Genomic DNA, 23,421 nt, shown 5'->3' on the forward strand with positions numbered 1-23,421 from the left:
CTTCACTCTATACTCAGCCCTTAAAGCAGGTCCTTCCCTACTCATCTGCAAAATTCATGCAGTAGCACAATTCACATGTACCTAAACCCACCATATCTTCTGATATGTGTGTAATGATGCTATGATGAAACACATAGGACTAGAGCAGCTCATGCTTATACTACGAAAAAAAACCTGAGAATGTCAGCTACCTACATTACTTCAGAATTAAAATTTCTGATACTTTACAAGGTGGATTTTGAATCAGATGAAACAAAAAAACCTGTGAGTGCTTTGAAGCCTAAATATTGCTCCATTCAGATGGAGCACAGCAAGGTGCTGAGCTTTATCAAATATCATTATGCTGCAAGCTGAACAAATAGCCCCAAGTGGAAAAAAAGTCTAGCCTGTAAATTACCACTTTAGTCAACTATCAAATATAAAGCTGTGATAGTAACACAGGTGGGGTTTTTCTTAATATTTCAAAACAAGATTCCCTATAAAAGCAGTTTGTTCTTGACGACACTTTTGCAAGAGACCCATCCCCTAAGCCCTAATAGCTTGGATCTTTAAACCATACAAAGGGAAAAAAAATAAATGCTATTCTTGGGTGTCTTTATTCTCCTTTCTTTTGGGAATGGGTATGATATAGTTAAGAGCTTGTAACTTCATCCTAAAGCAGAAGAGAACAACTTTTGAAATCCTGATAGTTTCTGTACTAGGTTAGAAGACAACTTCTTTTCTGATTCTAATTCACTTTGCCAGTTATGTGTTACTGACACTCCAGAGGGAGAGGGAAAAACTGGGACACTTCCAAGTAGCTTAAAACTCATCACTGAACACACAGAAAACAAAAGCAGAGTTGTCAATCTTCAAAAGAAAAAATGAGCAGTGCAGCATCACTGATGAGATGCTGTACAAAAGCAGCAGGTTTCTTTTAAAGTACTGTGGAGAAACTATCACCTAAATTAAAGCAATGTACAGGAGCGTTATGCCAAAAATCTGTATCTCACATCTTTGTCTCCAAGCGTTTCCAGCAGTAAGAGCAAAATGGTTTTGAAATGTTCCTCCCAAACTCCGAGATTGTCTTCCCTTGTGATCTTTAGCAGTTCCAGGAGGGCTCCTTTCCGCTCCTCCACCCGCTCGTTGTGGTTGGAGAGCTCTTTCAGAAGATCAGCCACCAAATCTGAATGGTCAATGGGTACTTCTAGGACAAACAGCAGCAAATCATTTGGGGAAACGAGGAAAAAGATCAAAGAGGTCAAGATTACTAATCTTCTACAGAACAAAGTGGATGTAAAAAGGATCCCCCGACCAAATACATCAAATTCCAGGTGGCCTCAGTCAAGTAGACAATTCCACCTGAGTTCATAACACAGCTCATGAATCTGCACATGGCTCCTAATGAACCAGGAAGAGACAATGACTGAATTTCATCCAGTTCCAATAATTACTTCTACAAGATGAGAACTGCTGCAGCTTTTCTCAGACACACACACCCAAAACCAGTGATCACATGCATGACCTTTGGATCAAACTCCCCAGTGACTCATCAGTGTACTGCAAAACAATAAAGCTAACATGCAGCATCACTTAAATGAAGGGAAACACTCAGTAAAAACGAGCTATTCACTGAGGTGTTTGGGTCACAAAGAGCGAAAGGGTCCCCAGAATGCATCCCCACAGATGCATTTAGATGCTTAAGGGACTAGTTTGAGGGAAACTCTAGACAAACAAAAATTAAAACTGCAGTATAATATTTTCTTAATAGCTACCTGTCAGGTTCTGCTGGTACACAAGAACACACAGTATTTCATACCAAGCCTCAACTCAGATACAAACTAATCACAGAATCACAGAATGTTAGGGGTTGGAAGGGACCTCTGAAGATCATCTAGTCCAACCTTCACCCCAGCATACCTAACCACTACACCATAGCCTCAAGTGCTAGATCTACCTTTTTTTTAAACACCTCCAGGGCTGGTGACTCCACCACCTCCCTGGGCAGCCTGTTCCAGTGCCTCACCACTCGTTCAGTAAAGAACTTCCTCCGAAACTAGACAGAGCACAAAGCAGTGGAGACAACATATGCATGAGCAGACATGTATCTGAGAGCACTACCTGTAGACAAATATACCAGAAACGGAAAACTGCAGGCAGTTTGCTATGAGATACACTGATACGAACCATCCCGAAGCTGATCCATGTCATCATCGAACACTGCTTCCTTCAGGGCAGTCTTGTCATAAGTGTTAATTGTGTCAGCATAAGGATAGGGGTTATATTCTCGAGCACGCGGCCCTGAAAAGGCGCGGGGAGGCTGGGTGTTAAGTAGGGAGGTTTTGTTATCTAGAGCCATCCTTCCACCTTCCACAATGTCACTGTTTCCACGGACATCGCTGCTAGGTACAGCAAGGCCACCATCTCGAGACACCTGGGGAATCAAAGGGAGAAAAGACATGAGACTGCTCAAATTCTGTGGCAGCTGTACCTTTTTTGGAGATGACTCACCAACACAAAGGCATAGAATCGTTTACATGTACATAAAACTCGAGTAAAACTTAAGATTACCACCTCTTGATCTTATAAATACAACTGTTCCAAAAATATCTCATGATCATAGAGAGAAAAGCTATGCTCATGTTCCTAGATTTAAGTTAATATAGCTAAAACTGGTAAAGATCATAAGCTCTGGAACAGAATCAATTTTTTTATGAAAGAGAAAGGAAGCAAAAGCAACATCTGCCTCATGACACTTCACAACCCACTGACAGAGGGGACTGGGCGATGCTTAGCCAGCCAACATGAAATGAACAATAGAAGGTTCCCAAAGAAAAATCTCAGACCAAGAATTAGCCAACTTAATCTACTAACGTAAACTTGTTTGTCCAGATAGGAAGCGAAACTACCACAGAATCATAAAATATCTCAAGTTGGAAGGGATACATAAGGATCAACGTTTACAGTTTCTGTAAATTTTGAAGTCCATGTACTTAAAGAAAACAAGCGGCTTCTCACATAGTAGATAATTCTGTAACCATTCATGCAGCATGTGGTTCCATGCAAGTTATGCACTCAAGAGAGACTACAGGTCATTCCTACATATTAAGTAAGAACCCTATGAGGGAAACCAAGAACCAGCATTTCCCATTACAGACCTGACTATACACACTTCATAAAAAAGCCACCACTGTGCCATGCTGAGCCTGAGGAACACCAGCACCATTTCCTTCGTACACCAGATTCCCACAGAAGCCCAATGAGCACATTTCACAGGAGGCTGGAGTTCAAAGGGAGCAAGGGACTATATTAGTGGGACCCCATAATTTAGGCACAAGCCAAAGACACTTGCAAGAATACAGCATGAATAACTGGATTTTGTACACCAACAATCCAAAGCCAGGCCTGAACACAAGGTTTTAAAATCTCATCTACCTGGCAACGTTACTCAGTTGAATACTTACAATGTCACAGTCTTTCTTTCCATCCCGTTTGATTGGCTCATTCAGGTCCTCTTGACTACGGAAACTAAATTTTTCAATCGCTTCTGTGACTCCACGAAGAGAGCTGTAGATTTCATCAGAATTTAGGTTCTCCGTGTCATAATCCAGCATACTAAAGACCAAACGTACACAAATGTTACATATGAAACTGGAATCCGCTTTTGACTGTTGACAAAAACATTGCTGAGTCAGAGACAGATGATTTGGCATACCCTTTCTAACAGTGACTTCTAACAAAATGTGGACGGAACCAAAGCAGACTTCAGGTCTGAGTCTGCCCTCAAACGGGGCTAAATCTAGGAGAAGCTCCACTGATTCGGTGGCATTACACTGCAGTAAGTGAGGGGAAAAAAGGTCCACTGTTTGTTACACTCCACAGCAGTCAGCGTGATAGTCTCGGTAGTCCAAACAAACCTATCCCCAGCATGATAACGGTATTATTTAAAAAGGAAACTAAAGGAAATCAATTGCTATGAGAACTCAAAGGGTTGTGACAGCTGGTGGAAATGTAACCAATAAAATTTAAGTTTCATAATCTTTAAAATATATTCTATCAATGGATTCAAATGTGACAGATTTAAATGGAAAGGAAAACATATCTTGATGTAAATCTTGGTCTAGTAACAGCTTAAAAAAACCAAAACCACTTGGATGATGCCTTGGAAAAAAAAAAAAAAAGCATTTCAGTATTGAGCCTACGTTTGGAAATTCTCTCACTCAAATCTGATGATGCTTCCTAGCAGTCTGTTCCTCAGAAATTTCTCAGCAGCATAAAGCCACGCAAGTTTTCGATTCCTTGAGGAGTTACCCAAAATTAAGTTTCATGAAAAAATGCCTGCCACATAAGGGCAGATGATATGAAAAGATGTGGCTAAGAAGAAAAGCTCCTACAAGCTTGGAGAAAATGAAGAAGCATTATCGGCAGGGCTTTGTTCTATCTAGGAGTTTGCACGACAATCAGTTTTCCAAGAGAGATTTAATGAAGAGACCCAGTAACTCAAAACAATTTCTCTGGGGGAGGTCTCAATCTTAGCGGAGCTAGAAGCTAGCAAACCAAAAGAATTTGAGACATTTACATCAAGTTGTTTGTCAATAAACGACAAGAAGTGGCTCCCTACAGGGGTGAATTACTATTTCTTAACAGTTTGGGAAGGATGACAGGATAGGCTTGGAGGAGGACACTGAACAAAGAGCTGTGTTCATTTCCACGAAAGAAAGAAAGACGCCCTGTGAGGTAGGGAGGCGGAGGGGGGGAAGAAAAAACCAAAACAAACAGAAAATCCCTTCTGAATCCTGGATACACAGCTACCACTTTCAATAGAACTAAAAGTAGGATGTTAAATATCTAGAACCACTGCTTCGGAGCAGAACTTCAGAGGATAAGATTGGTGCTGCTCGATCCCTTCGGGATTAACACACTGAAAATAGCTATAACCCTGGCTCCCAAGCACTACACTCAGACAAGCATCAGCACCACGTTTTCTGGCAAAGAACCCAAAGATTAAAACCCAAACTTTAAACACTGTCTGTCAGGCTAGAAAGAAGGAAGCTACTTAGAAAGAACAGACCAAGATCAGGAAACAAAAGCTGTTTATAAACCTGCAGAAGTCAAAGTATTTTGGGTTTTTCAGACAGCTGAGTGACACTAATGCACTGGGATGGATTTCCAGAAAAAAGCGAAGGCAGCTTTTAGATTCTTTCTAAAGAAAAAACCCTTTGTTTCATATGATTTCAAAAATATTAATTTTGAGCTCAAGCATATTTACTTCATAGGGGTTCTTCGCAAGTGAGCAATGAAACTGCCATTCAAGAAGGTATCTGTGTGTCTGTACCCATGTACCCACACCAAGAGATGACATGACTTACCAAAGGTCACACAGTGAAATCCATGGCAAAACCAGAGAAATAATCACAGATACACTGACACTAAGTCTTCTGCTAAAATCATTCCTTCTTTCCCCAGGGATGAATTTTGCCCTACGCTGCTACTAAAGAATAGATCAAAGTACAGACTCTGCAAAGCTGAAGGACCAAGGCAATTTCTCAACAAAGAGCCACCAATCTGACGTATTTTTCAAAGCACAAAACCACGTTTTAATAAGAATCTAAAGAATCCAGTGATTTCATATGTGAAGAACAAGCCTGTGTAGGAGATCACATCATGGCTGTGTTCTACATAAACAAAAGCTCTACATGAACACACACGTCTATTGACAATACGTGCGCTGGAATACTTCACAGACAACACAATGGGGGGAATAAAAAATATGGAACTAGACCCACCTTTGAGGGGTGGAAAAAAATGAAAAAGACAAAAAAAAACCCAACAAAAAACTCAAACATGACTCATGCAGAAAACTAGAGGGAAGTCACGGAATGAGTAAGAAGTGAGTAGAGATGAGCAGTGTTTAGGGATGTCACAACATTATTTTCCATCTTCTGCTGCACTAAAACAATGCAGTTCTCCACAAGTTTATCAAGTATAATTTGGCAGTTTTCCAGTCTGACATGAAATACTTTTTACTCCCATGAACTATCATTCAGCTTCCAATCTGAACTACGTGTATGTAATCAACAGGTTAGCATCCTCAAGCAGTACACAGTAACCCACTTACTTGCACTTTCAGGCTTTGGGCTGGAATATGTCAAATTATTCCAAACCTTGGTGTCAGCTAATGAAAGGAGGAAAAAATTCTCAACTAGTTTAACTTCAAAAACCAACATGGATGTCTTCCACTATCTTCTAGTGGGTGTCATCCACTATCTTCTAGGACACTATCTTAGTGTCCTAGAAGAGACAGAACATGGATTTAGTTTTAATTCTGTAGGTATTCCCAGAGGTACATAGTACAGGATTCTATTTTCTCTCCCAGATGTCACAGATTGCCAGATTCGAAGCCCTCACTGAACAATTTGTTTGCTTTTCTGGCAATATTTCTTCATAAGGAACTCCTTGCTTCAAGGAAAGTCTATATATAGTTCTTCCTGATAACAGGTATATTTAGAGTCAGGAGAAGCCACATCTACAGAAAGTCTGTTGTCAAGGTATAAACTTAAAAAAATCCAAGGAATTTAACATAGAGATCTGACACATTAAATTTGTGTTCAGAAGATTAAAATCAGTATACAGCTTTAGTCCAGTGTGCTGATTAAAGATCTGTATGCAAATTGGAACAAAATGTGAGGGCAAAGGAAGAGATGTCAAAATTAGTGATCGATAACCTCTAAATCTTGTGGCATAGGGCAATTTTAATTTCAACACTACAAATTTCCAAGATGTTCCACAACCATGCTGGGCAAGCAGCTGGTAAAATCAGATGTGCAAGCTTCATCCTCATCATCCTGTGGGTATTCATTACTGCAGATGCGAAATCACTGTGGAGCTGTATACGCCTGTTTGAAATCACTCGTGTGCCACTTGCACAGTGCAGCCAAGTTGAAAGACCTTGCCCGCACTATCATACCACAACCACTGCCAAAGTGCTCAATAACTGTGTTCTGCATTGGAAACCAACTGTGAAACATACACCCAAGCAGGAATCTGGTGGGGAAGGAGAATCTGGAAAAATCCACTTTTTTATTCCCCTCCCACTTGCATGACACATCAGCCCCAAGCAGCAGGCAAGAGGCTGCCTGTCCCCCCTTCGCTCCCTGAAAGCTATTGTCACCTCTTTTCCAACCAAAACTTCTGTAAATCGTTTCCCATATTTGACGAAATTCCACAGTGTGAAAGGTAAATAATACTGTGACACCTCAGACAAGTTGGTTTAACAGGTAGCTTGTTACCTGGGAGAGTAAGAGCGTCTGAAAGTCTTGTGGGAAGGAGCAGTGGGGATGGAGTTAGGCTGAGAAAGGGGAGGGGGGTGCTTCGACAGCCCGTCTGCACTCCAACCCCAGAACCGACTGCAGTGATCAGAGGAGAAACGAAAGAGAGAAAAAACAGAGAAAGGACAGGGAGGAAAAAAAAAAAGAAACTATAATCTGAGTGGCTTAGTGCTGTCATGCTGCCTTGGAGAGAGAAAAATAAATTAATAGAAACAAAATTAAACAAGAATACTCCATTGAGCCTCACAAGTCGCTGTTTTGGACTTTTTTATAGACTTCCACTTTTAGTCCTAAAATAACGAGATGGTTCACACAAAAACAGTCCCTGCTTGTCCTAACCAATAAATTTCATAAACGCATATATCCTCTATAGACAACTCTTAAAATGCTCTAAGTAAACTGACTGTGCATCTATATTCAAACTCTAAGCAGGTATTTGGAGGCAACAGGAATTCCCTGAAAGGAAAGCCGGAGTTAATTTTATCAAATGCCCAAAGGTAGCTTGTAAAGCGTGGCTCTTGGTGCCTCTGTAAGAGCCTGCAGTCAGGCCCTACACAATGAACAAACCTTTGCAGGGCTTAAAATCTGATCCTATTTCACCAGTTTCAAACTGGTTCCAAATATGCAGCAACTAAAAGTCAGTCTAGAGTGTAAACATACCATGTAAATTTGGGACCTAATTCAGACCTCAGCAGAGAAACCTGGAACAACCACATGAAACCAGCCTTTAAGTCAATCAACATCTCCCATCTAACTCCCACAAGTCCCTTCTGGTGACTGATCCTGCGCCTTTGGGTCAAGGCATCCATCCCCGTGCCAGTTTGTCTAACCTCTGCTTTTGTCCTGTTCCCTTTACGGTACATGGATTTTCAAAATCATCTTCTAAACAAGAACATAGATTCTTGAGCTGGTGGAGTATTCAGGACACCACTTTGTTTCTATTAAGTTTAAGCACACTGTCTCAGAAAGTCACATCTGTATATACGCAAGCGAAAGATATCACCAGATCAGAAGTGGCAAACAAGAATTGCTCCAGTGCAAACAGCAGCAAAGCCAGCTGAAAACTCCTCTAAAGAGTGGTGTCAAGAAATTCACTCGTTAACCAGCAATCAAAAAACATGGCTATTACATGCAATTATTACGGAAATACAGCAGACTCAAAGTGCTGATCAAAAGTCTCATAGCTCAAGTCTCACCTACCTGCAAATGGGCCACCAAACAATACAGGCCTGTCCTTATTGTAAAAAGGTGGGTGGCTTTTCAATGGCTTGCCTCGCTCAACTTAATACTCAACTGTCAAATTTTGTTTTTAATGGTATTTTCTATTGTCAGTGAAAAAGTGTAAACTTACATAAATAAAATTCCTAGCCTTTTGTTTTGATGCATGCCCTCTAGAGAACTTTGAAAGACTAAACTTTTTTTTTTTTTCTGGGCTACTAATAAAGGCAGAAATAGTGAAGTAAACCTCTTCATTTAATATTCCTTCAAATATTCATGCAGAATATTTGGTGAAAATTCACAACCTCGATGTAACATTTGAGTTTACAGAAGTTCCTGTGCCATTCAGAACAGTATTCTTACACTGAAGGACTTCGCAACTTCGTATTTTCTTTTTTTGTCATAAATTTACTAAATTTTATTGTCATTTTCTAAAACTCAGATTTTCTCTAACACAAACTCAAGCCATTCATCTGAGCACTGCCCAGGAAACACCTTTCCTCTCAGTAAGAATTCTGGAGTTTCTTCCTATTATTTTCAGTTTTTCCAAGTGCTCTCCCTTGCTTTTCTTCTTCAGAAAACACCTTTCCTCCATAACTCCAAAATCTAAACCAATCAGGACACAAAAATAAAAAAAAAAGCACGTACAAATGAAGTAACTCACAGATGCAGTGAACACGTTCTAGTGATCAGGAAGCAGAACTGGATGGAGCAAATGAAAGCAGAAGGACTCTGCCCAAGACCCTGAAAGCATGTTGTCCTTCCAAAGACACCAACATTGGGGGATACTTTTAAGCAGATGTTATCACCTGGATAGGCAAATTAGCTGTTGCCATCAGCAAAATCCAGTTCAACCAAAACATTCAAAATCTATGCAGAGAGCTCAAATACATCTACACAACACTCCTCCCCAAAAAAATAAAAAATTACCAGTCATCTGGAATTTAGTTGTGATGGCAGTAACATGGGAGGAATAAAGTGACCTAAAGGCAATGGCATACATACATGCTATAAAAAGTCCACGTCAGTGAAGCCTTGCTGATTACTAGAGGACACTGTCCACAAACCATTAGTAGTATGGGAGAGCAGCTATGCTTAGTGGCAGTTTTTTATTCCTACAGGACCCAAATTATCCTTTCTACACATACCCTAGCCCCAAAGACACATATGTCTCTAGGTAAGACTCCTCCTATCTGCATCAAGAAAAAATTCCAAGGAGAGCTGGCCTTGAGACGTGGAGAAAATCGTTCAGCTGAGGGCCTGCTCACTGCCTGCACAAGACAGGGGCATGGCCAAGGTCAGCAGGACCCACACATGGAGCATCCCGGGAAGCAGTGGGCACACACAACCTCAGCACCACCCTTTGGTAACGAGTCCCACAAAAACGCAAAGCCAAGGCCAGCTTCAGAGGAGAGCTGCCCAGAGGAACTGGGGGAATCTTTATCCTTTTACAACGCTATCGGGAGTGACTCAAGTGTGTTCATTCTCCAAGTTTGTAGAGAGAAAAGCGGTCTTTTACGCCACTGACAAGTAGCAAACAACAAGTATTTGTAACAGAAACCTGACACAGAAGCATCTATACCAACAACTGCAATACTGCAGCATAGCCTGCTTCCCGTAATCTGCTCCTCAGCTTTTTTGTCTGAAAAAAACAACCACATGTACTCCTTAGAAACAGAGCTAAATTCTCCCTTGTTCAGTAAGTCAGGATCATCCTCAAACTGTGCTATGCAAGACATTTTCAAGAAAGATGCAGTCCAACAGAACATCAGAAATCACTCTCACCAATTTGCAGTACTTGCCACCATCTTTTCTACAAATGGTAAAAATCTGTAACTGCTCAGAGGTTACTCACCAAAGAGGAGAACTTCTCCCCTGAATATTTTAAAGGGTTTTTACAGCAGCTTCCACCTTCAGCTATCATTGAAGAGTAACTTTTATACATCATTCTTGAATAACTAATTCCAGCAAAGAAACAGGACACACTTCTTGAAAAGACACCTAAGTTCTTGGATCAACGTCTCCAGGAGTTCCATAGAAAAATTAAGAAATAATTGTTTTCTGAAGGAAAATCCTGGCCCACTGCATCTGTGGCAATTTTGGTCTCGACAACTGAATGGCAGAATGCTCTGGAATTACATGTCCTCTCTAACTATTCCTTGAGAACATACCACATGGGAAAAAAACCCTCCAATTCCTAAACCCAAAATGCTAAAAAACAACAGTAACAACAAAGTTTAAACTGCATGCTGAATGCTATAGTCAATATTTCAATATGTGCATCTTGACATCAAGAGGTGAGAAGAATGCAAAGACAAATCGAAAAGCAGCAAGTGAAGTGGCAAACCACAGCTGTGTTCCAACGGCAACCCCCCCAAAAAACATGGTAAAAGGTGATGGATCTATAAAATAAGTGCCACATGCAAATGTGGCAGCAAAGCCACAACATAACCACAGGGAGACATATCTCAGTTCATAATTTCCCACACCAGAAGTCAGCAGGGCAACAATGCTCAAACTAGTCAAAAGGAAGCAACATGGTTGAAATCATTCCCCTGAAACTCTATCACTTAATTTCTTAATTAAACCTTTGTTGAAAAAAACTTGTAAAAGGCAACTCGACCTTCGCTTGCAGTCCCTTGATCTAGCTTTGGATTACAGCAGATTTAGGAGTCACAAAGACATACTCAGATATCCAAAAATTTTCTCAGGAAAGTCCATGTGCTCCTCATATGCTGCTGGAATGCATGTAACTACTCATTAAAGGCTAAAAGCCTACGTTTTTCCTGACACATGGGAATTCACATGTCTAAGCACCTCTCCAGATATAGCTTAGCAAGTCACAACAGGGCTGATCAACAGATCAACTATTTAAATTCATACCTCCTCTGCTCTAAGTTTTTATGGTGTGAAACATGTACATTCAACATCCAAGAGTCCATGTTTGCTCAATACGTTTTGGGAATGGACCAATATATTCTATGTCAGTAACTAGGTGTTTTGCGGAAGCTGTAGATACAACAGTCCTGCTGCCCAAAGGATCAGGCCATTATTCTGGTGAGCAGTCAGGAGAGCAATTCGAGCAGTATTCGGCATTGAAACACAGTCACCGCCTCCACTTGTTCTGCATCTTCACAAAGCATGTGAGGAGAACAGGAGAGTCAGTGCTTCTCTCAGCAGCGCAAGCACTGTACTACAGCCAGATGAATTACTGATCACAAGGGTACACCTAAAAAACAGACACAATTCTGAAACCCTTGACTTGAAAGTCATCACACACTTTGTGGTATCTGCAACCTCAACAAGATCTCATTTCTAAGACTGTCATTTAATATTACCTTTACTGAACCCACAAACACAATTCTGGAGAAGGCCTAGCTATGAAAGAAAATATTGAAAGAAAAGACATTAAAGATTGCACAGATAGCATAAGGAACACTGAAGTCAATCACCAGCCATATATTATCATATGTTTCTCTGGAGCAATCTACTATAAACTTTTGGTCTTGTTTTTGCTTTCAAAGTGAGTCATATTCCGCAAATGAACACTCAGTGTTGAAATCCTTTAATATTTTGCAAGTGGTTTAATTAGCCTGCCGCATTACCTTGGAGACAGTCCACCATGGGAACAGTTGGTAGGTGAAGTTAAGGGGCTGGTTCTGCTGCTGGAGTGCCGGGAAGGAGTCCGACCAAGTGTATTGCTGGGGGAACCCTGGCACACAAGTAGAAAGACAAGGATTAGCAATGTCCTAAGAACAACAGGTCCAAATACTGCCTTTGTTTGCCCTAGACAAGCTTAGTGCAGTTTTGATTCTGGCTCTCGACTTAAAACTCTGCAGCTATAGCTCATGTAGTCATTAATATGCTCTAGAAGGTACTGCTCTGAGGATAAAGAAAGCACACGTCCACTTCTCCACAGGACCTACAACTTTAACTACACAACACACACAACCTGCAAATATCGCCAGAGAAATGGCTTATCAATCCACCAGGCTACCCAGCTTCTCAGACTCCGAAGTACGCGGACCATTATCCTGGAAACTTAGCAATTTAATTACACAGTTATTTTCCACATTGTCTACGGCAGCCTGATTGTGCTGGTTATGAGCATAAGCTGTCAAACTTAACATTTTTCTGCCAGCCTGCACAATTATATATATCACAACAAAATGAGTAGAAATTGCTCCCAGTTCTGACTGTCTTCACACAAAATCAAAAATACTAGAATATTCATTCCGTTTGCCTGGAACCCAATGCTACAGTTCTAGCTTACACAAAGGTCCACTTGGTCCTATGGAAGTGTAAAGATCAGAGGGTTCAAATTCCAGCAAGTTTCACAAGATTGCTACACTAAAAAGGCAAAACACACCCTAAATCATCACTGCTCGGAGGAGAAAAGAAGTTTAGAAGCACACTTAAATTCTTCTACTAACATATTCCTTCACAGAAATAAAAATACGTAAGACCTTCATGTAAAACCAAAACGTACCATGATAGGTGTAGACTGAGGAGACCTTGTAGGTCACACAGACCATGCAAGTTTCTTAATAGACAATACAATTGTTATTAAATTGATTTCAATAGCAGTGGTAAACCCAGAAAATCCATGGTATCTGTTTTAGGCAAGAGGTCATTACTGGCTAGATTTAATGCGCTTTCCAGTATTTTTTTTTTAACCTGTACTGTTTATAACTATAAGAAATTTAAAAATACTGAGTCTTCTGTTTTAACGGTCCCTATAAAAGCACCATTAGACAGAAGGCTCTGTTGCCATAATGCTTCAATACAGCAGTTACAGGTAATTCATGCTACTGAACATCTGCAACAGCTTATCAACGAGCTGCTGTCTTTAGGGCTCTGCTGTTTGCAAGGACAAGGGCTTCTCACCACACTGGTGTTACTGGAGTTCTTGAGGTGGTTGTGCAAGAGCTTGGTAGCACCATCCTGGAATGTTTTTGGCAAGGCACCAAGTAACATGGTAAACTCGGGAGTGTTCAATTCAAAGAGAGAAATCAGGACTATTTGTGCTGCCTGAAAAGAGAAGAAAGAAAAGATCATCAGTTTTTTATTCTTTGAAAAGAGTATGCATTCTATTGGTAACGATCCTCACAGTAAACAAGGTGTGTATCATTCAGAAAGAAGACTTCTATACGAGACAAATTTTTGATGTGTTTTCCTTGTGATGTGTCATAAGAAACTGCTAACTGCTGTAAGCTAATTTTTTAGTTCTTAGAGCTTACAATATACTTTTGTATTTATATAATTAACTTCTCCAGTGTGAAGTGCACAGCTATTCACAGCAAGTGAGAAAATCTTACCATCATTCTGTCCAGCATGTATTTCAACTGAACAAGTTACTGCAAAAATTTACGGAAAACAAAAACATGAGCTCGGATAAGCATGAAGAATCTAGGATTGCAATTTGTCATTCTCATGCTTTCTATTTTAAGTGTGAATATGACTAGTTCTCTTCCAACCCAACCTCTCTGCTTCCTAAGGAGCTGACAAGTCTGTTTCACCAGACAGACAATCCCTGCTTCTGTTTCCCCACCTCTCCTTACAAGTCTCACCACTGAGTGTTTCAGCAACAGAAGATTCCATCTCAAGTGGAAGATCCACTGAGATGTTGAGAACCACCTTTCTCTCATCCATGGACAGGTTAACCCCATCAGATTCCCTAAATTTAATAAGTGAAACCAGGGTACCACTGAAGCAATTAAGAATTTTACCCTCAATTTCACCGGACAGGGTGTGCCCTATCAGTCTGCAAGAACAGGTGTCAGAACAGGATCTCCAACAACTCTGTTAGCAAACACACAGCTCTGCATATCCTGAACTCAGACAAGTGAACCAAATAGGAACGGAAGCAGAATAAAGCACAGAGTGCAGATCTGTAACAGCAATTAACGTCACATCTTCCGAACTCGACTTCCCTAGCAGCATAAAACCCACGTGGGTTGTACCTGCCCTTGCCACAGAAATATACAAAAAATACAAAAACTGATTAAAAGAACAAAAAGAAGCAATGATGAAGGACATCTGATGGTCTACAGCATCAGCTTCTCCAATGGGAGTGTAGCCACAAACACGTGAACCTCCAAGACACGTATCTGGATACAAAGTAGAGACTTAGGCTCATAAAGTAAGAAAGAAAGCTACACATGCTCTTATTTTGGAACAGCATATATATAGGCTTGTGAAGAGCAGACATTTCTATAGGAACCTTTTGGGAACTTTCTAAAGCTTCCTAAAAATGAAAGAGAACTTTAAAGAAGATAAAAATATATTTCACTGCTGTGGCGATAACTGTACATTCACTGTCCTCATCAATTCAAAGAGGAAGTTTTTAGTATGTAACCTGTTTTTAAAGTTGCAATAATTAAGTGTATCCGCAGTTCCCTGTGAAGTGGTATCCTTTAGCAGATGATGAACTTGGGTAGACCAAAAAACCCTTTCATAGTAGAGTGGAATCAAAGTACCTCGTTGTTTCAGTGGGCAAATTGCAATTCAAGCTATACTGTTCCTTCTGTGATCAGCCCCAATTGGCAGTAACACAGCCTTGTACATAAAAACATTTTTCATCCATGAAAATTTGGTAGCATCCTTTTCACATGGCCAACAAAGAAACTGAGGCACACAACACTCAGTGGGCTTCCAAGGACTGCAGCAAGCAACACGTCTTCAGACTCTTCATTCCAGACGGATCACGCCGTCTCCTGCCAAAACTCTCACTGACTTGAACAGAAACACAGTATGTCATTATGTACTTCACACTGAAGATAACCAAGGATGAAAGCAGCAGGGAGATAATTTTCCCCATGGCTTTCTTAGCTCCATACTCTACCCTCCTCTGACCTGAAGTTTTGGGCAACTCTGCCATGAAGCCTGCCTGGTATTCACCAAGGACGTGTATTTCTGTCCATTTTGATCCAAAAACTTTTAAGGTTTCACAGCACAGTATCTTCTGTAATTAAAATATTACTGCAAACAAGAGATCTTGGAAAAAACAATTTTAATGATGAACCAAATGCAAAGTGACAAGTCATGCCAAAGTACATTCCTGTTTGTGAATGGCATGCGTATCCTGAGTGCTTAACAAGTGGACATGCAGATCTTCTGTGTCAGAATAAGCAGATCTCATTCACTGAGATGAAAAAAACAACAAATAACCACACAGGAAACTTGATTAACAAGGTCCCCAGGCTGAGAGATTGCTCAGAAACTAGAATATCTTGAGATATCAACTGGTAAGTCAGGAGCTGCCCAAGGTAGAGTGAGGTGGGGAAGAATTTCCAATGCCTTTGTCTCATCTATCTTCCATTGATGGGTTAGAAGTAAGGTAATTCTTGGAGACCTCCTAAGTAAATACAACAAAACAGGCACAAGAGTAGATGCACTCTATGATGCGACATTCTGGAGGCACTTTTCTTATGTGCCAAGGAGGTCTCTAAGATGCATCTCGGATCTAAGCAAAATCTTCACCAAAGCTCTGCCAGGGACTTTACAATCTTGTGGCTTCACTTTGAAAAACAGTTACCTAACTGGTACAATCTAACTCTCTAAACATTAATATAGCACAGGTGGTGTGCTACAGGACTATGTGAGGGAACTTTTTGCTTTGGCTTTAATGGAAGCAGGACTGTATCCCACTCTCCCTCTTTGCACAAAATACAGCTTGTCTTTGGGAGCGTCTGCCAGCACTGTGGGCACCCGGTGCTCTTCAGTAGCTTTGCTGTTGTCTCCAAATACGTGATTGGGCTTTGACTGAGATGCTGAAGATGCTTACAATCTCATGTGGCCTGAAAGAGAGAGGACCTATAGCCTATGCTTTCTGAAATAATAATCTGCTTCAGGAAAGCTCTTAAAAGCAACACTGGAGTTACCTGGGTTAACCTCGGCTGTATTCTCTTTAAACAGTCCTCAGCCACCCAACTGTGCTTATAGGTTTATTTCAGGCAAAAGCCATTATTCCAAAGTTCAGCCATGATTTCCTACATAATATTTAAGGTCCTGGCCTCTGCTACCATAAAATCAAGAACACTGTTACTACTGACCTCAAAAGCTGGAGGCTCCATGCTAGCTTGAAATCACATTTATAACATGCTTCAAGTTTCACTCTTGCAATACTTTGCAGTTCTAATACAGTTAATTCTATTTCAGTGATGAAGAGCATCAAGAGCAGCATTTCTACACGTGTCTCAGTTGTTAGATCTGGACACACTTGACAGTAATCTAGGTTGCATTTATCTAGCATACACTTATCCAGTCAAAGAACATCTTTTACAGAAAATGTGGATTTTCAGCTTGTGACAAACCAGAGGACACTTTCATAATCAAAGAATCATTGATTGTTTCTGAAAATCTTGGCCCTCGTTCCACTAGATTACTCAAGAAGTAGATAATTTTAAAGCAAGCAGTAAAAAAACTAACCCCACAACTTATTTGTGTACACAATGTACAAACATTCTCCATGCAACACTCATGCTCAATGATATATAGTTTGAAGAAAGACTAATATCTGAATTTTCCCTTGCCTTTGTACCATTAGTGTGGAACACTAATCCATCTCCTTTCAGTGACATATAATGTAGACCCTACAGATTATCTAATCTTAATGAAGCAGTTCTCTGCTGGCTTGAGCTGGAGAAACTCCAGTGACTTCAGAGTCTAACTATGCTAGTGAAGGGGTCTGGCTTCACATCAGGTTCTTGAATAATTTACTTATGTAACTTCATTATTTTCTTTATAACAATGCAGCAAGGGATCAGGTTCCACAAGCCAGTAGCAAAGTTTCACACTTTGGTCAATGCAATTCATTTTGTCCAACAATTCCAGCTGCTAAGGAGACACAAATGTTTTAGAAGCATTTGCTTTCTGAGTTCACCTAGACTGTAGGTGTTGCCAGGTTTATCAATATCTGTAACCTCTGCAACTTGGTTGAATTATGATCAAGTTTCTCTAAAATGGTTTGGATTCATTAGGCAAAAAGATCAAGGCTAAGTGGAAAAATCCATTGATTTTAGAAAGGAAATGTGGTCAGTGACCTGAGCTTAATACAAGTTCCTTATGACTGCTGCAGCTGCTGGTCCAATAGACCAAGCAGAACAAGCAGCTAGGTGCCTGAGTTATAGGAAAGCAGTTCTCAAGTTACTCAAACTTCTATTTGCGATGGGCTCACAACACTGGCAGCCCCTTAAAAGGAGAGGATCTCATACCGTGATTGCTTATAAGCGGCTATAACAAGAGAGTTAACAGAAAAGCACACCAAAGCCAAAAATTACTTCACACACAGACACATTTTTTTCAGGGTCTCTTTACACATCTGGACAGTTGAGTTGAGACTGCAAACACGATTAGTGTGATTAGTGCACACAGCTTTTAGTCTACCTGTTTACATTTCTCTTCCAAGTTTCCTTCACCGGGCCCTGAGGAAGCTGTAGTTGTCCTAGCTGGCAAATCCTCACCCACCCAACTATGCATGGTCTGGGTTTGACAAACAGGAAAGTTGGTATCATTTAGAGAAAGCACAGATTTCAACTAAATCATCTAAACAGTACACATGCTATCTTTTTGCAGAAGAGTTTTAATCCGTTGTTTGCTTAATTTCAAGTAACAAAAAGTATTAATATTTAACCAAAAGAGCCCTCCCTTTCAGTAGAGGGCAGCACTGTCTTCAAATTAAATTCAGCTACGACTTTCAAGCTCATTCCTTAGTTCTCCTGCAAGGCTTTGCTTTGGCAACTTCATGATGGCCTCCGTAATCACCTGGAAACCTCTGCTGAGGTGCAGAGCTCTGGCAGTTCTGCACCAGCCAGGGGTGGGGGAACAGGGGCTTGCATCTGCCCACATGTATCCTCACAGACGTCTCTTAAGTTCAGAGGAAGAAGTCATTAAGAACTTGCAAACTCCTGACTTCAGTCCGAGCATCAGTCTGACAGACCAACACTGTCTGCAAATGTCTTTTATCATGTGATTGGTCTGGGGAAGATTCACACTAACGTCTACTCACTTTTGACAAACGTGCTCTGTGCACATCATTCATTTCGCCATCCAGCCTAAGGCAAATGTGGTTTTAATAACTTAAGGCGCACTGCAACAGACAAGCTCTCCCTCTCACGTCACTTCGAATTACACTAAACTGCAGATCAAACACAGATCCACTGAAACTGAGAAGCAGCAGTGACACATTAGGCAGCTTGTATTAGCACACATTGTCGCAGGGCAATGCTTCGATTCTCTGATGAGCATAGTTGATGTTAAATGAGTTAATCCACATCCACCGAGAGTGTTTTCAGGCTCTAAGCAAGTGTTACTGAAGTGTACTCTCCAGCACACAATTAAGCGTTAGCTGGCACTAAGCTAACAAACTATCTTCCAAACCAAACCTCCTGCTTGCTCCTTTTTCAGGTCCAGAATCAGACAAGTATGGACCCTGACATTACTGATAAAGCTCTATGAAGCACAATGGCTTCATCATCTCATACATAAGTCCAAGCATGTTAGCTTGAGCACAAGACTTCTGATAGAACATGCTGTTTACATCCACATCCTGAAAAGGAAGAATTTGTTTAACAGATTTAAATACAGAATTCATGTACAGATTAAATCCATGTTGCTATTGTGTTTTATACAGGACACATAAAACAGATCATGAAAGGCTTTTACAAGTCATGGATGGTTGCATTACATGTGTCGAAGACATCTCAAGCAAGTGCCATCAAAAACTATACAGTACCAAATCATTACACGTTTAGATTACTGTTCTATAATGGATATGACTCCTTACATGTGCTGTTGTTTTGTGACATTGGCACAGCAAAGACCACTGCAAAAACGTTCATTATTTCTGGAGAGCCAGAATTTACCCCGGAGGTTAAGCTGATGAAGGCTACTTCAAGTAACTTTGCTCCTTACAAAATGACATTTGTTGCAAAAAACAGGTTTCAGGACTAGCAACAAAGGTTACCTTTCGTTAACAGCTGAGAAATTTTTATTATAAACCTGGCATGATATAAGTCTGAATTCTGAGGGGGAGGTTCCCATATATAAGCGAAGAAAGAAGAAAAAGCTACTAAAGGAAGATGGCTTTTAGCGAAAACATACACTCCATCTGCATGGAGCTTCAAAATGCTAGAATAAGTATGGCAGACATTCATCACAGTGGAGAAAAAACAGCCTATGGTCTATTTACTGGATGGCTCTACAATGCATCATGTAAACATTACTTTTAATCTTGATTTTCAAAATAGATACTATACCTATACCTGTGTAGTTCTGTGCATATTTATATAAATGGCATGTGCACATAAACATATTATGGACAAACACATAGTAAGAGTATACACATTCTGTGAGGCAATTTCTTATTATCTTGTATTATTGTGCAATCTTGTATTATCAGGCACTAGGTCTTACTGTTTCAAGCACAACGAGATAATGTGCTTGCATTACAAACTGCTTTCAACACAACGGATACTGGAAGACTGTATAAAGCAAAGAGATTCATTTTAAGGAAATCTAGCCCAGCACCATGTTTGCAAAAAGCACATGATGATTTTCTGGCCACTAGCATTGAGAAAAGCCATTCTCCTCAAACTGCGTACACTAAAAACATTTGGGCTCCCATAGCTCTCTAGCATCAAATTAAAAACAAACAGAAAGTGACAGCTATTATTTTGGAAACACAGCTAGGACACAGAGATCCCTTTTGTTCTAACAGCATTAAATCAAGTAACACTGAAGTCCACCAGGTGCCCCATTTTATGTATTCCACTATACTTTTCCTAACACTGACTATATTTAAATGCCCGAAAAGCATTCCTCTGTGCATTTAGGCTGAGTTTGACTTCTTTATAAATACACTTTGGTTACAAGACTCAACTATTCAGTATGGACACAGGACTATTTAAGACAAAAATTTAGTAATTTCATTAATCAGTAACCACAAGCCTGAAATTAAATCCTAAAGCCTGGTTCTCTGGTAACTTGCCTATTCACAGGGTCTGAGACATGCACAAGTCCAATGTAGGAATATTGCAAGAGTGCTAGAGAAGCCTCTCGCCCAGAAAGGGCGACTGGGGAACATCAAAACAATTTGCCATTCAAAAGCATTTCTACAAACATTCTCTTTGTCACTGCTACTGTAACTGGTCACGACCAAAAGTGTTTATTGCTCAACACCAGAAAAGACAAATGGTGCCATTTCAGCTCACCAAGAGTCTTTGGGAATGCTTTTACAGTGAAGCTTCTGTCCCAGAGTTGCTGAAATCAGCCTCATGCCAGATGGAAAATTAAAGCTCCAGGAGAGATTTTAGAGGTCTCGTGGTATCACGCTGCAAAGGAGCCCAATTTCATTTCCTCAGCAGCATTTCCTTTTCTATCTATCACTGGCCCTCCTACAGACATCACAGCAATATTCACCCAACTTGTTCTAGGCTTTACTGATAGATAGATACATACAACTTCCTTATCACACAGACATCATTATTTCTCAAGTAAAGACATCTAGGACTGCTAGTTGAAGTAGTAAATACATCTTCATTGGCTCTTGGAGCATAGTAAGAATGTGTTGACCTGAAGTTTTCCCTCTAAAATCTTCATCATCTTCCAGTAAAATTCAGAAATAGTTTCTCAACAAATCAGTTTTAGGAAAAATATCTGATCCCAAACCCGTTTTCTTTGGACAACTCTAGACCTTCCCTGCAAACCAGTGGTGCCAATCCAAGGAGGGCCTGAACCCCAGGTAATCTGAGGGGGACTTCATCTTCATGCAAATTACAGTAACACAAGCAATCTCCCGGGCTTTTTAATTCATTGCACTGGTTCTAGCTCCTTACTGAGTCCCATCCACTGCCTGTATTCAAGGGCAGCTTGGCCAAACTCAGCAATGAGATGGTTGAAAGAAAAAAATTTTCCCAGTTCTGTAAGTGGAAGGCAGAACACGATGTACACGTGGCAAAATGCACTCAGACTTGTAAAATAAAACTACTGTAGGAATGTTTCATCAAAAGAGAAGCCAGTCAAGATACCTGGCACAAAGGAAAAATTTCTTCTTCCCTAAGATCAGTAGTCCAACGATGCTCTGGCAATACAGATCTTGTTATTTATCATTAAGACCAGAGCTTGGCTGATTAACAAGAGGGCAGGCAATGGCACTGGCTCTTCACCTCAGGTGGCCTCGTCCCCTTCAGCCTATACAAGCACCTCCTAAACACTAAAATCCTGTGTGCTCTCCTCACAGACAACTCCACCCCTCCAAATGCTGACCACTATGTTTAATAAAAGTTTCCGTTCACCTGAGCCTTGGACAGGAGGCTTCGTTAGGCTTTGGGCAGAGTCAAATCAGAAGGTTCATTCAAATTTTCATTCTCAAACTGCTGGCTCTTTTCCAAGATCAAAGTATTTTCCCACACAGAGCCCAAACCTGTCATGCAAATTCAATAAGTGCTTTACCTATGTAAGGATTGCACAATGATTTTACTGGCAGTATTAGTGATAACATGCTGAAGTTACTGACTAAATGTCCTCAGACCCGTCATCGCATTATTTGCATTTCCATTGTGTCACTTTTCCCTGTGGTAATTCACTGACTTTTGCAAAATGATTTCATCAAATCTTAAACATTTTCCAAAGAAAAATCAGAATTGATGCCCTGTTACAGAGAAAAATAAACCAAGGCAGAGGAAAGTCAAGTGCATGGATCAAGGTTAGACTCTACTGCAATCAAAATTAGAGCTCTGTTATATGAAATCCTGATCTCTACCGTGCCCATTCATATGTTCTGCTTGGGGAAAATGCAGGGAGTCATCTGTCTGTGCAAAAATCACCAACTGGCCCTCCCCTTGCACTGGAACAACATCCCACCCAGATCTCCACGTGGTGCTGTGGGACCTGTTGCTACCCAATGGCTTATGTTCAGCATAGAAAACAAATGCCTTTCACCTTTCTTCTAGCACTGCTTGCAGGAAGTAAATCTTAACTTGAATGCAGGGTAAACACCCATAAGTATTACCAGTCTTTAAAACAAGACAAATATTTACCCGTAACACAGTGCAGATCACCTTATTTTAAACAAAGCTTGATAATAATTTTGACTGTACATAGTTCATGGCTACTATCAGCAGCTTAAATGGTTTCTGCCCTGAGAGGGAATCATGACATTTTATCAATGACACTCTGTAATACCAGCTCTATGTTCCTTAAAGTACATCATGTTTTTCTTGTGATAACAGAGCTTACATTTAGCTACAGATATTATTCCATACGAGAACATAAACTGCTTTATGGACAACAGCATTTCCTTTGACTAAGTTTTTGATTTCACTAGCTATAAAACGTGATCTGTAGTTCCAGTCAGGTGTGAGATAGGTTAAGCGTGCTCAAGTAGTCCTCCTAAGAATATGCAAAGTTTGTTAATAATGCCATATCATTCAGTTTGAAAAAGTTTTTTGGACTAAAAGCCAGTTTCTGTTTTAATTTTCTGAAGTGCCTTAGCATGATAGGGCTGACCTCCACGACCACAACACATACTGAATAGACAGATGATCACTAATAAAAGGATAATCTCACTGTTGACTGAAGATATAACCCATTTCTTGAATAGACGCCCTTGATTGCTACCATAGGATCAGATTTGCACAGCTAATTGCCATTTGCACACAGCAACCACATCTTCCCCCCTGACAGAGGTCATTTATATATTTCACCATCAGCATGAAGCAAGCTTGTTTTACCTGCATCTGCTCAAATGTAAAATCCAGATAGAACAGCGTGGCCATCACGCACACACAGATGCTACTTGCATTAAGGTAGCATTCTGTAACTCAAATCTGTGTAGGAGCCACACTGGCTGCAGAACTACATTTTTTGGGGAAAAGGGTCCCTTCATCCGAAGAGT

The 23,421-nt window shown here is 40.4% G+C and overlaps 1 protein-coding gene across 1 annotated transcript in view; it reads right to left on the bottom strand.

The window, feature by feature from the left end:
* CLASP1 (cytoplasmic linker associated protein 1) overlaps positions 1 to 23,421 on the bottom strand; it is a gene marked incomplete at its 5' end in the record, with an annotated part of 68,748 nt that overhangs the window by 14,999 nt on the left and 30,328 nt on the right. Inside the window, 6 exons of the mRNA XM_009875217.1 lie at positions 993 to 1,183; positions 2,167 to 2,413; positions 3,444 to 3,594; positions 7,269 to 7,385; positions 12,131 to 12,237; positions 13,413 to 13,556. Of these exons, the coding sequence (XP_009873519.1) occupies positions 993 to 1,183; positions 2,167 to 2,413; positions 3,444 to 3,594; positions 7,269 to 7,385; positions 12,131 to 12,237; positions 13,413 to 13,556 (957 nt within the window). The remainder of the gene's footprint in view (positions 1 to 992; positions 1,184 to 2,166; positions 2,414 to 3,443; positions 3,595 to 7,268; positions 7,386 to 12,130; positions 12,238 to 13,412; positions 13,557 to 23,421) is intronic.

This window comes from Apaloderma vittatum, unplaced genomic scaffold (genome assembly GCF_000703405.1).
Source record: "Apaloderma vittatum isolate BGI_N311 unplaced genomic scaffold, ASM70340v1 scaffold20648, whole genome shotgun sequence".
In the NCBI taxonomy this organism is placed as follows: domain Eukaryota; kingdom Metazoa; phylum Chordata; class Aves; order Trogoniformes; family Trogonidae; genus Apaloderma; species Apaloderma vittatum.